Source organism: Canis lupus, chromosome 34, assembly GCF_048164855.1.
Source record: "Canis lupus baileyi chromosome 34, mCanLup2.hap1, whole genome shotgun sequence".
Taxonomy (NCBI): domain Eukaryota; kingdom Metazoa; phylum Chordata; class Mammalia; order Carnivora; family Canidae; genus Canis; species Canis lupus.
Genome location: NC_132871.1, coordinates 13,389,633 through 13,404,930, shown reverse-complemented (window position 1 = coordinate 13,404,930; position 15,298 = coordinate 13,389,633). Strand labels below are relative to the sequence as shown.

The following is a 15,298-nucleotide window of genomic DNA, read 5'->3' as shown; positions in this document are numbered from 1 at the left end:
TCTGCCTCTCTCTCTCCCTCTGTTACTATCATAAATAAATAAAAAAAAAAAATTAAAAAAAAAAAAAAGATTATATGCCAGGAACTGTCCCAAGCACTTTATGTTAGTTCATAACATAACATTAGCTTATTTATTCCTCAGAAGATCTCCATGACATAGGTTGTATTATTACACTGATTTTACAGGTGAAGAGTCAAGGCACACAGAAGTTAAGAAATGCTCAAGGCCACAGCTAGTTCATGGTGAGACTGGAGAATAAACTCAAGCAGTCTGAACCCAACTCCAGGCAAAAGTAGCACTTCTAGAGAAACTTGATATGTACTCCTTGTCCAGATTCATGTTTTTAAGCTATCACAATAGAGTTGGAGACATTCCAAAATTTAGACTTTTCATGTGGTTATCACATTGGAGCATGACGGCCCATTTCCTTTCCCTGCAAAGATCATTTTAAAAGACTCACATACATACGGAAATATTTATAGATAAAATGATAGGCGAGTCTTGGATTTGCTTCAAAATAAAATGAAAGGAAATAGATGGTGGTATAGATTAAACAAGATTGGCCATGATAATTTTTGAAGCGGTGATAGGTATATGGAGGATCATTACATTGTTCTCTCTACATTAGTGTATATTTGAAATTTTTCATGATAATAAGTTAGAAAGTAAAAAAGGTTCGTCCACAGATTAAATGCTGAAAGGAGACAGACTCAAGAAAGGAACTGTAATTTTATAGTTCAAACTTGTTCATGTTTTCATGGAAATAGATATATTGCAAACTGGTTTTTAAAATAGAGATCTAAAAACAAAGACTTAAGAATGGAATTTCTTCCTTAATTTAAATCCAGTTCCAATCTGGCCTCCAGAAAGGATGCATAAGCCACCGGTGAGTTCTGAGTCCTCACCATGCAGGATCACACATGTTACCTAGCCCGTGGTTCCGCACCACTAAGTGAGAACAGCTAAACACCAAGTACAGTAGTTTGTACAGTAGTGCAGCAAAGAAGAGCAGCAAGAGCCACAGATCTGTGAGGCCTCTCCGCCCCAGTGCCTTGTCTCGGAGGCGTGTTGTGGGGGCCTCCCAGACTTGTACCTTGCACCTTTGCCCTGAGAGCCAGCAGCCTTCCATCTTTGCTTTCACTCTTGTTCATAAACTACTTTTACCCTTTTGTAAAAGGAGAGTCTTCTATTTACTTAGCATTATTTTTTTATTAAAGAATTTAACATTTTTTAATTGTTCGTATTTTTGTTTAGAATTACTGTTTTTATTAGCATTCCATGACAAAGCTGCATAGGTTTGGCATGGTCTGTCCTGCTTCTGTTAGGTCCTTTTATTTTAGTGTGTGATTTGCAGAATATGGGGGTTTTATGCATTAAGAGAAATGCCTGCACTTTGCAGCTAATCCAGCAGAAAATATACGCAGCTATTTGCAGGCTTCCTCTGAAATATTTATGTTTTTAAAATGCTATTGTACTACCTTTTCCTCACTCTTTCTACCAGTTCTATGTCCACTGTGCCATCTGTAGTCATTTTGGCAGTGTTTTTCTGCTCTTTAAATAAAAATTTCACCTGAAATTATTTGCACTGAATTAGATTAATGCAACTAGATCTCTATAATTGCAATTCTATTTCAGTATGCAAAGCAGGTTTTGAATTTCTTAATCAGAAACTCTGTATTTCATTAATTAAAATACTAAGGATATATATTTATGGTGCATTAATTAAATAACAGTGTAAACACCTAACACAGGAAGGACATTAGTCCTGGTGCTGATGCTATGAAGTTGGCATGTCTTTAACATAAAGTAGTAAGCTTACCCTTCTTCAGGATGAGTGGAATCTTGTGTTCTCTACCCTGGGGAAGTATAAAGAAAGTCTAAGATTGATTTTTATTTCCTAAATTCAAGGTAATTTATTCTGATACAATTAATACATCCCCTCAGTATTTAATTATACACCCCAAACTGCAGCCCACACTTCCTGCTCTCTGGCAGCTGTTCTCCAGACGTGCCTTACACACTTTCCTTCCCTAGGCATGCCCTCTTCTCTTCTTTCCTCTCCTGATCACTTTGTTGTCACGCCTTCGCTGGCTATTCTGTTTACGCCAGCCCATACTTAGTCCCTCATTTTCCTAAACCACAGTCCAGGCCACTACTTTACCTTGTGCAGTTGTATTTTTTAATTATCTCTTCTTCCTAAATGGACCGCAGTCTCTGAGGAACAGAGCTGCCTTTAGCACCTCACATACACTTAGTAAGTAGAGACCCATGTGTGGACTAAAATAGCCAGACCAAGGCACATTTTAGTTCTCCAGCTTTAAGTATGTAGCAGTTCAGCCACAAATGGATGCCACTCCTGTGCATACAGAGAGCTATAATGGGCTAAAAATTTATTTCTCTTTTCCAGCCCTTCTGCTTTAAAGACAGATTAAAATACTCAGCTCACCTGAGGAAAAATGTTCTTTTGCAATGAGGAGGAGGAAGGGAATACAAGAGAAAGCTGGTGTTGGGTAAATGTCAAATCATGCCAGTAGCTTACATCAGGTGCTCAAAGTATTTTATCAAAGAGAAGAAGGAAGTAAAAGTGGGAATTATTTCCAGTTCTAAAATGGTATTTCTAAATAGGAAAAAAAAAAATAAAGCCCTGAGTTTGATAGGAAGTAACATCTTACCCTCATGTGATAAAACAGATTGAAGGGTTTAAGAGCCTTGCCCCTGATTCAGAAATTTGCTTCCTGTGTGATACTGGGAAATCCATACTTTTCTGAGATGGATTTTCCTTATCTATAAATTGAAGATGGCAAATAATGTATGTAGATGCTTAATAAATGGTCCTAGTTAAAAATTTTTTTTAATGTGAGCAAAACATATAATACTAAAAGGATCCTAAGCCCAGACCAGACAATGTTGGATTCTGCAACCAGAGTATTCATAAAATACCATCACCTGGGACACCCGGGTGGCTCAGTGGTTGAGCATCTGTCCTTGCTCAGGTCATGATCCCGGGGTCCTGGGATCGAGTCCCGCATCCAGCACCCCATGGGGAGCCAGCTTCTCCCTCTGCCTATCTCTCTGCCTCTCTTCTCTGTGTCTCTCATGAATAAATAAATAAAATCTTTTAAAAAAAATACCATCACCACAAAATGCTCCATTGTTGTTTTTTAAATGTTTGCTTTGATCATTTACATCTGAGAGTGTATTCTATGTATAAAACTAAGGTTTTCCTGGGAATACTTGTCACCTAATTTCAAGAGTTTTACTTTATTTCAAGAATGATTAAATGTAGGGAAAACTATTCTTTAAAAATTCAATACCCTCTCCTGCTGCTTTTCCATGCAAAATGGAAATCCTATATTTATTATATAATTAATTCCTGTGCAAACAATTAAAACATTTTTCCTTTTACACCTTGACACAAAGTAGGAGGAATTAAAATAGGAATAAAGTTAAAAGAAGACAAAATATTTTTCAAATTTCGTACTTCAGGCATTTTCTTCTTTGCTGATTAGAAGGCTTAATGTAGATCGGTGACATTTAGCTACTTATACCCTCTTCTTAAAACACACACACACAGGCACACATTTCCTTAAAAGTGTACAATAAAGGCACAACTCAGAATAAATATCCCAGTTTTATATTCCTGAGAAATGGAAAAATTGTCCCTCTTAATGTAGGAAGCACTCAAGTCTTGAGAGCAAGCCACCTCAACATTGTTCCTTCTTGTTTTGTGCTCCTAAATTAAAATGCATGTTTTAATTGCTGCAACTGTAATTTGCTCAGAAATGGTATAATTATGAGGCATGATGAAGAGAGAATGTGCATCATCCTTTTATTCTCTTTCTTCCATTTTTGTTTTAACCTTTTGTTTCAGTCTTGGCTAGAGTCTAAAGAAACAGACAAGTACAGCTACTGGTAGCCAAAGAAATCCACCTAACCACTGCTTTTTCAATTTCTAGTAAACAGTACCTTAGTTTCCTAGCCCCAAAACTAGTTATGATGTGGAATAAACACTGAGGACAATGAGTCATAATGGCTTGAAAATTGGGGGATTTTTCTCTGAGCAAGTGGTTGAGGAAATTTTATTCTAACAGATTAACTAGGGTTTCCCCCAACATTTTAATATAAGAATTTGAAACATACAGAAAAGTTGAATTTTACAGTGAACACCGGTGTACCTACCACCCACATTCTACCATTAACTTTCACTAAACTTGCTGTATCCCCTAGATTTTTAAAGCACCTGCCTTTTCCCTCTTAGGAATCCTTAATCATACCCAAAAGAGAATTAGTATTTTCCTTACCTGGAGAAAACCTGTAATTATTCTAACCTTAGGCCACACGATAGAAAAATGACATCTGCGTCTATTCTTTTTTTTTATTTTTTAAGATTTTTATTTATTTATTCAGAGAGAGAGAGAGGCAGAGACACAGGCAGAGGGAGAAGCAGGCTCCATGCAGGGAGCCTGACGCAGGACTTGATCCCGGGTCTCCAGGATCACGCCCTGGGCTGCAGGTGGTGCTAAACCTCTGTGCCACTGGGGCTGCCCATCTGTGTCTATTCTTATAATTTATTGAAAATAAGGAATATGGTCCACTTCCCCCTGAGTGGTCTGACAGTTGTAAAGGAACTCAGTCAGGATGTGCATGATAGTTATTTTGTTGTGGTGCATCAAGCTTATTACTGTGCTTGTGAATTTTCTCTTAAAGACCTACTTTGTTAAATCCCAACAAGTGATTATTTTCTCTTCTTCAGAAACGGCCATCTTTTAAGCAAATCATTTCAATTCTGGAGTCCATGTCAAATGACACTAACCTTCCCGACCAGTGTAACTCATTCCTGCACAACAAGGCAGAGTGGAGGTAGGTAAGCCTTGTACCAAGTCATGGCCTCTGGCTTTAAAAGACGGTGACCAGTGTCACTGAAGAAGACAATCAGGAAACTAGAGGACAGTCCTGACTTCTAAGCATAACTTAAGAGGGTTTTGGTTTTTTTTTCTTAATGTTAAATTCTTTTTGGAGATCTAATAAGTCCTCCATTTCACATGTAAGCAAAAAAAAAAAAAAAAAAGAAGCATTCCTCTAAGCTTGTTGCCTTAGCATATGTCTTAAGTATTTGGTAAGAATATTGAAATCATCTCTGGAGACAAAAGACGGTTACCAGACATTTCTCAGTACCATACACACTGTGTTAGGAAGCGTTGGCGTCTGTCCAGTGAGAAATAAAAATCCTGTTTGCCTAGGGATTTGCAGAGTACTCTGTCTGTTGATGGAGGGGGTAGGGAGACTATAAAAACACTTTTAAAAGAAAACTTTTGATGTTATAAATCCTATTAAATTTTGTCAAGTGTAAAACAAACTTAGTAATGAGAGAATTGTATTGTGTGAGGGGAAGAAGCAAGCCTGGGATGAGACAGTTGGGCCAGGTCACGTGCTGCAAGAATATAAATAGCATGTTTGGGAGCTGACATTATTCCTCCCTGACTCAGCAGAGATTTAAGTAACTTATCTCGGCTCCTGAGAGCCAAGGCGGTAATGCGACGCCTTACGCCACCTGCTGATGCCCAGTGCCTACTGCAGGCACTCTGGAAATGATGGACTTGTTTACTCCTGTTACCTAGACATTTCCTTGCCTTTCTTTTTGATTGGGCTTTACAATAACCTTCTTTATTTGTATTCTTTTGAAATCTCTCTCCAGGGCCAGTGAGTTAAATGAATTTTTATTTAGGGAAACCAAAGTCACAGTGTCTGCCTGAGTGTAGGTATGAGGGGTTTTGTTCTGGACTTCAATAATTAACAAAACATGTAATAATGTTGTTTCCTACTGTAAGAGATTGGGTGCAAATCTAATCAGATGAGTCCTCTTTTGAATCCATGTAAGGGACTGCTCTAGTACAAAGGCTGTAGCACTTCACGAGACGCATGAGACCCTTTGGCTCTGACCTCGGTGGCCTTACCTTAAGAGCATAGTTCTCCCTCTTAATGTCTGGCTTCTGGTTCCTCAACAGATGCATATTTCTTCCTCGTTCAGAGTCCCTGCAAATGCAGTTTCTTCTGTAAAAAATTCACCCCTTTCAGCGGCATACCTCCCCTGACACCCTCATCCAGCTTGACTCCTAGTCATCATTCAGACAGGAACTGAAATAACATGTCTTTAAGGACGTGTTTCTGACCCTAGATAGATGAGGTTCCACTTTATGTGCCCTGAGAGCATCTCCTTCATAGCCTCTACTGCCATTGGAATTAATTAATTCTGTAGCTTGTTGTTTGATCTGTGTTTCCCTGGCTGAAATGTAAAAAGGTCAGATGATTTCTTTTGTTCATTACTATACATACCTTCAGCATCTAGAGTATGCCTTGAACACAGCAGTTGCTTGATAAAACTAGGGGAAGGAGACACCACGGTAGTAGTAATATTAAAAGGTATTACAATATTACACAAGAGAATAGAAATATGTAAACTAATTTGTTGACTATGACAAGTGTGCTTCTTACGTTCACTCACTCATTCATTCATTCATTCATTCAGATATTTCCTGAACCTCTGCTGGGGCAATGTGTTCTTGTATTGTGCTATGGTATTAAGCAGAACAGCCCTAACGCACATGGAGTACCTAATGTTGAACTACTAAATATAAATATACAAGTAACTATTTATTACTATTTTGATAAGTATTATGACAGAAATACTGGGCATCTGAGAGTATACAACCAGGAAATCTCATCTAGTCAGACAAAGTAATAAAAGGATTTCCTAAGGAGATGCTGTTTGATCTGTTCTCCAAAAGATTAGCGGGATTTTAACATTACTATTGTTACTCTTGAGATACAGTATTAAAAGTATGTCAACAATGTCAGAATATAGGGGAGTTGGTAAGTTTTCTATATAGAAATGTAAAACCTCCATATAGCCCAAAGCAATACCCATGATAAACTTCCAGGACAAATGCCATACTGCTACAGCTTTTTCCCCCCCTATGTAATAGCTCAACAGTTCTAAAAGTTTTTGGTCTCAGGACTCCCTTACATTATAAAAAATTCTTGAGGACTACAAAGAGCTTTTGTTTAAATGAATTACATCTGTCAATATTTACCACATTCAAAATGAGAACGGAGAAAAAATTTAAATATGTAGTTATTGATTCATTTAAGAAAATAAATCCTGCCTCTACATTCAGCCTGTGGCATTGGCACATATCATGAAGTCTCTGAAAAAGTCTTCACACTTCCCTCACACTTATGAGGGAATGAGAGTAGAAAAGGCAAATCAAGTCTTAATGTTATTCTGAAAACCAGTTTAAAGCTCTGGAATCCTTTGAAAAGCTCTCATGGGTCCCCAGAGCACACTTTGAAAAATCTGAAAACCACTAATAGTAGACAGAATTACTGTCCTTAAGATAACATTTTAATTATAATCTCATTCTGAAGGACATGAAAGGCATTTCACAAAAGGAGAAATCAAATGGCCAATAAACACACTAAAAACAGCCTCATTTACCAATCAAGTAACTGTAAGGGAATAGAATTCATTTATCAGATTGGCAAAAGTTTACATTATGAAAATATCCAGCATTATAAATTTTCTAATATGTTGCTAGTGAAAATACCACCTTTTGGGAGGACACTTTGGCAATACAGATCAGACCCCTCCACCACTCCCGCTTTATTCCTAAGAAAACAGATGGAAAAGTTGTCCAAGAATGTACACCTGCTTATTAGCACAGCATTACTGAGAATTGTACACTAGAAATGGCATAAAGTGCAATTAAGGTTTTTGGTTTTTGGTGCTTGTCAGGTTTTTAAAACTGATGATGTCTCCATATACAGAACAGATGGAGCCATTCTTGATAACACAGATCCGATGGATGATTTAAAAAAATAGAGGCTAGGGTCCCTGTGTCAGGTATGTGAACCTACAGAAAAGTATCAAAAGGCCAGTGTTACCATTAGATAATGAAATTATGAGAGAGTGGTTTCTCTCTGGATAGCTTTATTTCCTACAAACCTGGATAGTTGAAAAATACATTTTAAAGTACTTCATGATGAAAAGATGGGGGAAATAACATTGGTAATTCATTAATGTATTTTAGTAAAAAGCAAACAGTTGCCTTCCTGGCTTCCTTCTTGGCTCTCTTTCAGGAACTAGTTAATCCTGAGAGCCGGTGGGAAAATACCTATTTTACCTGAACCACTAACCCAGTCTGAGAAGTAGAGCTGTTTTAACTGAACTTGGTGATTGGCTAAAAGCATAGGGGATAAAAATAATAATATTAATCAGAGTAACAATGAACACAGCTATCAGTCATTATATTCTTACCAGATGCTTGTACTTTGTCTGCATCATCTCTTTTAATCCACATGGCAATCCGGTCTTATATCCCAGATACAGAATCTGAGGCCTGGACAGGTTTGGGTCACCTGTCCAAGATCACACGGAGTAAGACAGAGCCAGTACTAGAACCCACGTGGTCTGGTCCCAGAGTCTACGCAGCGCTGTTCCTGGACCTGTGGGCAGTGCCATGCCTTCCACTCGTTAGCATGCAGAGTACACTTGATTCCTTTGAGAATATTAGGAGAAATATTACACAACATGATTGTTTTAGTTATGATCAAGGCAAAACATCCATCCTACTCTGTGCCACACACCAAAAAGAATTAAATGTTTTGTCAGACTGTCTGGATATTTCTAAGAACAACACATTCAGACTCTTCTCTTTCCCCTGACTTTTGTCTGGGGTCTGAAACCATGTGGCTGTGGGGTTGGAAAGCATGTGTAGGAAATCTGTGGTGTTTCTGGTAAACGCTTGTTTTCTGGTAGAGCTTCCTTAAACATAGACCAGATGAAACACCCTGTTTTAGAGAATTAAATGGTTATTCTTAAAATTCTTTATAAAACTAGGTTATTAAAAACCACAGAAACTACGCTTTTCCCTTTGACCTAATAGATGAAAGGAAAGAAATCTGTCAGGGCATATTCTTACCCATCTCTTTAGCTTGTTTCTCCTTTTATTGACTTATTAGCAATAACAGCAGTGAGCATTACAGAATAGGAAGTGTGTCACCCTGTTGGTGGTGTCGGCAATTTTCATTCTGCCACGTGACTGTCTACAGACCTGAGCAAGCTGCGTGGTGCGCTGTGACGGCGTGTTCGGATCTGGGCTTCTTGGCCGAATACTTTGCTGGTTGTGTTCCCCCTTAGTGATCAGAATACTCTTGCTGTGGCACGCCTTGTTAAAAACAAAACAAAACAAAAAAACAGGTAAAAAAATGTAATCTCTGCAATTTGGATATTAGCACAGATCATTTAACACATAACACTAATATACACGTTACCTGTTTATCGTCCTATATATAATAGGGCTATTTTTACAAACTGACCTTGAAAAGATGATTCCAGTTCACTGCCTGTTTCTGGCATATGGGAAGTTGATACTAGGAGAAGTCAGCCTTAGTTGGATTTGGATTAAGAGACAAACCCTAGTTTTCATCAACTAAAACAGTTTTTAAAACACTTTTATTTATAGAACGGGAAGGTTATATAGGTACATCAACAGATGCATGTGATGCAAAACAAGGCATCAGCAGCATGGGGGACAGCGAGGGGACAGTGAGGGTGGCCGTTGTCATCGGGCCACCCTGGGGCTTGCGGGGCATCCCTCCTGGCACAGAACCTCCCATGGTCCGGCCAGTGTGGGGCGCCTGGGGGTGAGCCTGAGGAGCTGGGTCCAGGAGGCCTGTTTTACTCAGTGTTTGGTTTTCCGTGTCACAGCTTTCAGCCTGCTTGACTGTTTATGTGCTTTCCCGAAGGGCTCAAAATCACAGTCAGCTCCCAGAACTGAAACGTGGTTTAAATTACAAGTGGAAAAAATAAAAATAAAAATAAATAAATAAATTACAAGTGAACTGGAAGGTGCTGGCCGGGTATCCTGGCCACATAAGAGCGGCCATGGGCTCAGTGTCCCTGGCAGGGGTGCGGTGTGGCCTGGCGGGAGCCCCTCCCGTCACCGTCCTGTCACCCTCCATTGCCGGGATGGCTCATCCTGCCTGCCTTTGTTACAAAAGTTTAACCTCTAAGCATCTCCACGGTGATTTCCCGCCACTCAATCCTCCACTTGGAAAACAAATGCAAACTTATCTATGAATGGGCAGGATATACCTTTGTCAGAAACACCCAGAAGCATAAAATCTGGATTTTTTTATGATAGTCGTAATTCTGAAAGATTGCTGATTTAGTGCCTTTCTTTAGGGTCTGTAGTGTGAGTCTACTTATATGGTTCTCTTACTTTCAGATGGTGCATGTAAAGGGGCTGGAGGCTTGACAGCAGATGCTGCTACTTCCCTGGCCCCGAGGCATCTTTCAGACAACCAGGGAGGGAAAGTGTGGGGCCCAAACCCGGACCCACCTCAGTAGCTGTTCCCTGTCTTGGATGTTGCAGTTAATGCCCGCAGCTCTTTGGTTTTCATTTAGTCCTCGTCCACAAGGGCATTGGAATAAGCTGTCCTTTTTTTCTTTTTTTCCTTTTTTTTTTTTTTTTTTTCCTAATTTTCCCTGGTGATAGAAAGGGAGATGCTGGTTACATATACCCAGTGACTTGGGTCTGGGGCCCCGGCCAGCCTCATGCAGTGTGTGTACCCCGCCTCCGTCCCTGTGGCACCTGGAAGCAGCTGTGGAAGCAGCCCTCAGAGCCAACCTCCAGCAGTCCCCTGTTTCCGGGCCTCTCAGAAGCCCAAGGAAGGGACTTCGAGCTCGGAGAGCGTAACTGAGACTTACACACTGTCGCAGCCCTGAAGGAAGAAAACAAGCTTATGTTGAACCATGTCCACAGTTCACGTTCTACAAAGGACAGGTTCCTAGAACTGGACAGATTTCAAGTTGGCCAAAGGGACTAAGGAAGGAACTTCCAAAAAAAAAAATTATTAGACTCTGAAAGTATCTTAGAGTTCATCTGGCCCACACTTGTCTGATTATAAGTCACCTGGGTCTGTTATTAAATAATGGAAATTCCTAGACCCCACCCAGCCCTACTAAATCATGAGCTCTGAGGAAGGGTCCGAGGAATCTGTGTTGTATTATCTGTTGGTTAACAAGCTGCCCGGTAGTTATTAGGATCAGGCAAGTTGGGGAACCCGATGTAAGATAATCATCACCCCTTACAACTGAGGAAATGGGATCAGATTGATGAGCTGAGTGGGGGCACCCAGCGAGGGAAGAAGCCAACGTGAATTTACTGGCAGTGAGATGTGGATCACCTGACGGGAGTATCATTTTCCCCATCTCTATATATGGGATTAGTACCTGTTTCTTGGGGTTGTCATGAGGATAAGATGAGATCTTATGTAACAGTGCTTTTTAGACTGTAAAGGGCTACTGGAACATCAGCATTCACTAAATAGCTGAACCAGGACACAGCCCCACAGCTCAGGCTCTACCCCACTGGGCCCTCAATGTTGCAGTAAGGAAATATTTTGGGCTGCTTTTCCTAAACCTGTTGATCTTGCAGGCTCCGACAGATTTCTTATTCTCTGATAATTGACTGTTTCGGTTAGAAGCACAAGTTTTCCCAACCTCACAGAAAAAAAGGATCAGATTTATGGTTACCAGAGGTGGTGGCGGCAGTGGGACAAATAGGAGGAAGGCGGCTAAAAGACATAAACTTCTAGTTACAAGATACATAAGACCAAGGAATGTAACAGACGGCATGAGAACTATAGTTTAATGTATTATATATGTGAAAGCTATTTAGAGAGTCAATCTGGAGAGTTCTCATCACAAATTTTTTTTTTTTTGGCTTGCTCTGCATGAGATGATGGGCGCTGATGGAATTTATAGGGGTCACCATGCCACGCTATGTGGAAGTCTAGCGTGCCGTACACCTTACACTTACACAGTGATCTATGTCAACTATAGCTCGGTAAAACTGGTGAAAAATAAAAGCGCGGATTTTGGCCTTTTACAAGGTGTAAGCATCCTGATGAGCCACAATGTGTTTGCTAAGTGTTTGCTAACTCCTGAGCAAAGCTGAGACCTAAACCAGTCATCCCCGGGCAGGTGCGAAATTGAAGCAACTCTCGAGAGGCTGAAGAAACTAGAACGGGACCTCAGCTGTAAAGAGCAGGAGCTCAAAGAGCGGGAAAGACGTCTGAAGATGTGGGAGCAAAAGCTGACGGAGCAGTCCAACACCCCGGTGAGTGCTCCCCACAGGGTGACTCGGGCCCCCCACTTAGAAGGTGCAATCCCACCTCCTCCCATCCTGCCTCCTGCTCCTGTGGGGAAGGGCCCATGTGCACACTCAGGGAGCACGCAGCTCTCATTTCAATGAACAAAATGCCAGAAATTTAAAAGAAAGGCTTATTTAGCCTATTTCTGGCTCTTCCTCTAAGAAAGAACGGTTACTGTCAGTGTTTGTGTATTAGAATCACAAAAATAAAATGTAGTGTATTTGCACACCATCTGTTAGATCCCCAGAACACTGGGGCTCTAACATCGTCTAAAGGCCGATTAACTCCACGGAGTCCATCCGTGATGAATAAGCGTAACACGGAGGCAGCTAGCTGTCTAAGAGTCTTCGTGTAGCAGAACTTAACCAAGTTTTCCTTCTAAAAGAAAGCGAACTTAGTGACATATAAACGACAAGCATTAATATTCCTCGCTCAATTTAGTGTTAGAATCATTGCAGCGAAAGAATGCAAAAAGGCTTCCCTTGGGACCAGCCTCCGATAGTTAACTACATCTAGGAAATACCTTGGTTTTCTTCCAAGTCTTCTATTTAGGAGAAAATAAAAATTCTTTTTAAGGATTTCACTATTTATGTTCTTAGCTTGTGTCTATATGTTGCCATGATATAGTAAAATCTAATCAGAAGTTCAGGAGCCTTCCCTCTTTTGAAATGATTTTTCATTTCAGGAATTAAGTAGAAGTTTATCATTGGCTTTTTCAGGGTTTTTAATGGGTAATTTTTGTCCACTCTAAAATCACAAGTAATGATAAGATTACAAGTAAACTTGTTATGTATTTTAAATTCATTTTTAATAGTTGCTATAGCAGTTATGCAAAAACAAAAAACTTAAATGCCCTTCTCTTTGTGATCTTCAAAAACCTTTCCTATTTTTATAAGCCTTTATCTTCCTTAAGCAGCCAGTGCCCAGTTGCAAAGTATTTTCCAGTGTCTAAAGAATAGAAGACTTTGCCTCCTTTTCTACTTTATGTGGAGAAGCAACCTGATAACCAAAAAAGGAAAATAGAGTGAAGTTAAATGTTTATTATCAGATTTAGCTTTTTCCAAAATGACTTTGGCTGTGCAGGAACTTCCAAAGTCAGAACTGAACTGCTATACATAAGACCGCCGTAGGACATTAAAAGGTACCACATTTTACAAAAAAATAAATAAATAAAAGGTACCACGTTTTAGAAGTTCAGTGAATTTAACTTGGCTCTCAGGCCGGAAGTCAAGGGAAGTCTCCTGTTCTGGCTGAATTGGTACCAACAGGCAGACTCAAAAAACATTACCCTGAGGGGCTACAAGGAGAACTGCTTCTCCCAGAGCTGAGAAGAGGCAGAAATACGGCTGTCTTCTGAAGGCTGCGAGGTGGTTTTTTTTTTTTTTTTTTTTTTTAAAGTACACTGAAATCTTAAGCTATAAAGCACTGCATGGCTTGACTCTTTCTAAATGTAGCATTGTAAGAAAAAAACTTTAAACTACTTATTACAGTATGCCTTAGAATCTTTCTTTGGTTTTTTGGCATTCGTTTTGCTAAGAAATCATGGGCTGCCTTGCACACATTATTGCTATTAGTAAGACACTTGTATAATAAATAATGAAACAGTAGGAGTGCTCAGTAGGTTGTATGCTTGCGTTTTAACTCCAGAAAACTTTCTGTAAAGGAACTGCTCTGAAGGCTACCATCTAACAATGGACAGCATGAAGCATGATCTCAGAGATTTTCTTCCCTTTTTTTTTTTTTTCCTCTATGAAGGCTAAGTTTTCTTTCTTAACAGTACTTGCTTTTAATGTCTCTTCTGCTTAGAGCTGGTGTTTCTGAGGAAAGAAAGTTTGTGCTCAGGTATTTTCTTTTATCCTCACATCAGTTTCTAGTTGACTTTAAATGAAGTTTCTGAGCGAAAGATAAAATGAACCTTTTTAAAGGAAGTAGCTGGAAGCTTAGGCTTTCCGTATGTATGTAGCCTCATCTTAATTATAAAAGTTTAACATTTATGGAACTTCATAAAAGATAGTATTATTGGGTTTATTTCAAGGAAGGACACTATTTTTTTTCCTGAAACTAAAACATTATTGAAGGTATTTGGGAAGATGAATTCTCCACACCTAAGTTATAATGTTTATTATTTTTATTGCTGTAACTTGATATAAGAATTCAATTTCTTTGCAACATATAAACTTTTTTGAGAGGCTTCTGTTGAGAACTTAACATAATTGTGAGGAAGGACCCATGAAATACTAAATCAGCAACAAAGTGCTAAGAGAATCTAACAATTGGAAACAAATCTGAAAAGCTGGGAGGTTGGACTGCAAGGAAAGTAAAATCCTGTTTCCAGTGATAAAGGATCTAAGCGATTTTTTTCTTCCATATAACTGGTACTAATTTTTAGCTGAAGCATATGAGGTTCTTACTGAACTAACAGCTCTGGGTATCTCTATTCCTAATAGAGTAAGATATTAAAAAAAAAAAAAAAAAAAAAAAACTCGACTCCAGGGGGCGCCTGGCAAGCTCAGTTGGAGAAGCACGCGACTCTTTATCTTGGGGTCATGAGTTCAAGGCCCACATCGGGTGTAGAGATTACTTTAAAAAACCAAAACTTAAAAACACACACAAGTCCCCCAACCTCAATTTAAAAATTAGGAAATTGGCCCTAAAAAATATCTTTTCACCGAGGATGTAAAGGTCATCCCATATGTTACCTGTACATTGTTTATCATAAACTTATCAATATTTAATCAATACCAAAAATATAAACCTCAGTTTGCTAATTATTCCTCAAAAGAAGAGGCAGTAACACTTTTTAAGATCCTGACAGTTCTACCTCTGAAATGAATGTGACTGACATTTATGGGAATAGCTTAGCTGTTCAAAATAATTACATAAGGTAGGAAATTGATATCTGTATCCACTGTGAAGGGGAATTCCTAAAAAAAAAAAAAAAAAAAAAAAAAAAAACAACTGCTAAAAGAAGGACAGAGAATAGAGTGAAAAGGCAACAGTCTAAACAATTAATACTAATTTGCCCTCCCACTTTTCATCTGTAGTTACATACTTGTTTATAACTTAAGTATTAGAGACAGAT

The 15,298-nt window shown here is 39.1% G+C and overlaps 1 protein-coding gene and 1 long non-coding RNA gene across 11 annotated transcripts in view; one reads left to right on the top strand and one right to left on the bottom strand.

Annotated features, from left to right (window-relative positions):
- MAP3K20 (mitogen-activated protein kinase kinase kinase 20) overlaps positions 1 to 15,298 on the top strand; it is a 178,358-nt gene that overhangs the window by 118,008 nt on the left and 45,052 nt on the right. For all 10 annotated transcript variants that reach the window (XM_072810902.1, XM_072810903.1, XM_072810900.1 and 7 more), the window contains 2 exons: positions 4,754 to 4,860; positions 12,047 to 12,182. In XM_072810902.1, coding sequence (XP_072667003.1) covers positions 4,754 to 4,860; positions 12,047 to 12,182 — 243 coding nt within the window. The remainder of the gene's footprint in view (positions 1 to 4,753; positions 4,861 to 12,046; positions 12,183 to 15,298) is intronic.
- LOC140624167 (uncharacterized) lies at positions 1,717 to 11,194 on the bottom strand. The gene is made up of 5 exons (XR_012023686.1): positions 10,401 to 11,194; positions 9,111 to 9,224; positions 8,315 to 8,555; positions 5,955 to 6,033; positions 1,717 to 1,856 (listed from the first exon to the last, which is right to left on the bottom strand). It is a non-coding gene; the product is annotated as an uncharacterized lncRNA (long non-coding RNA).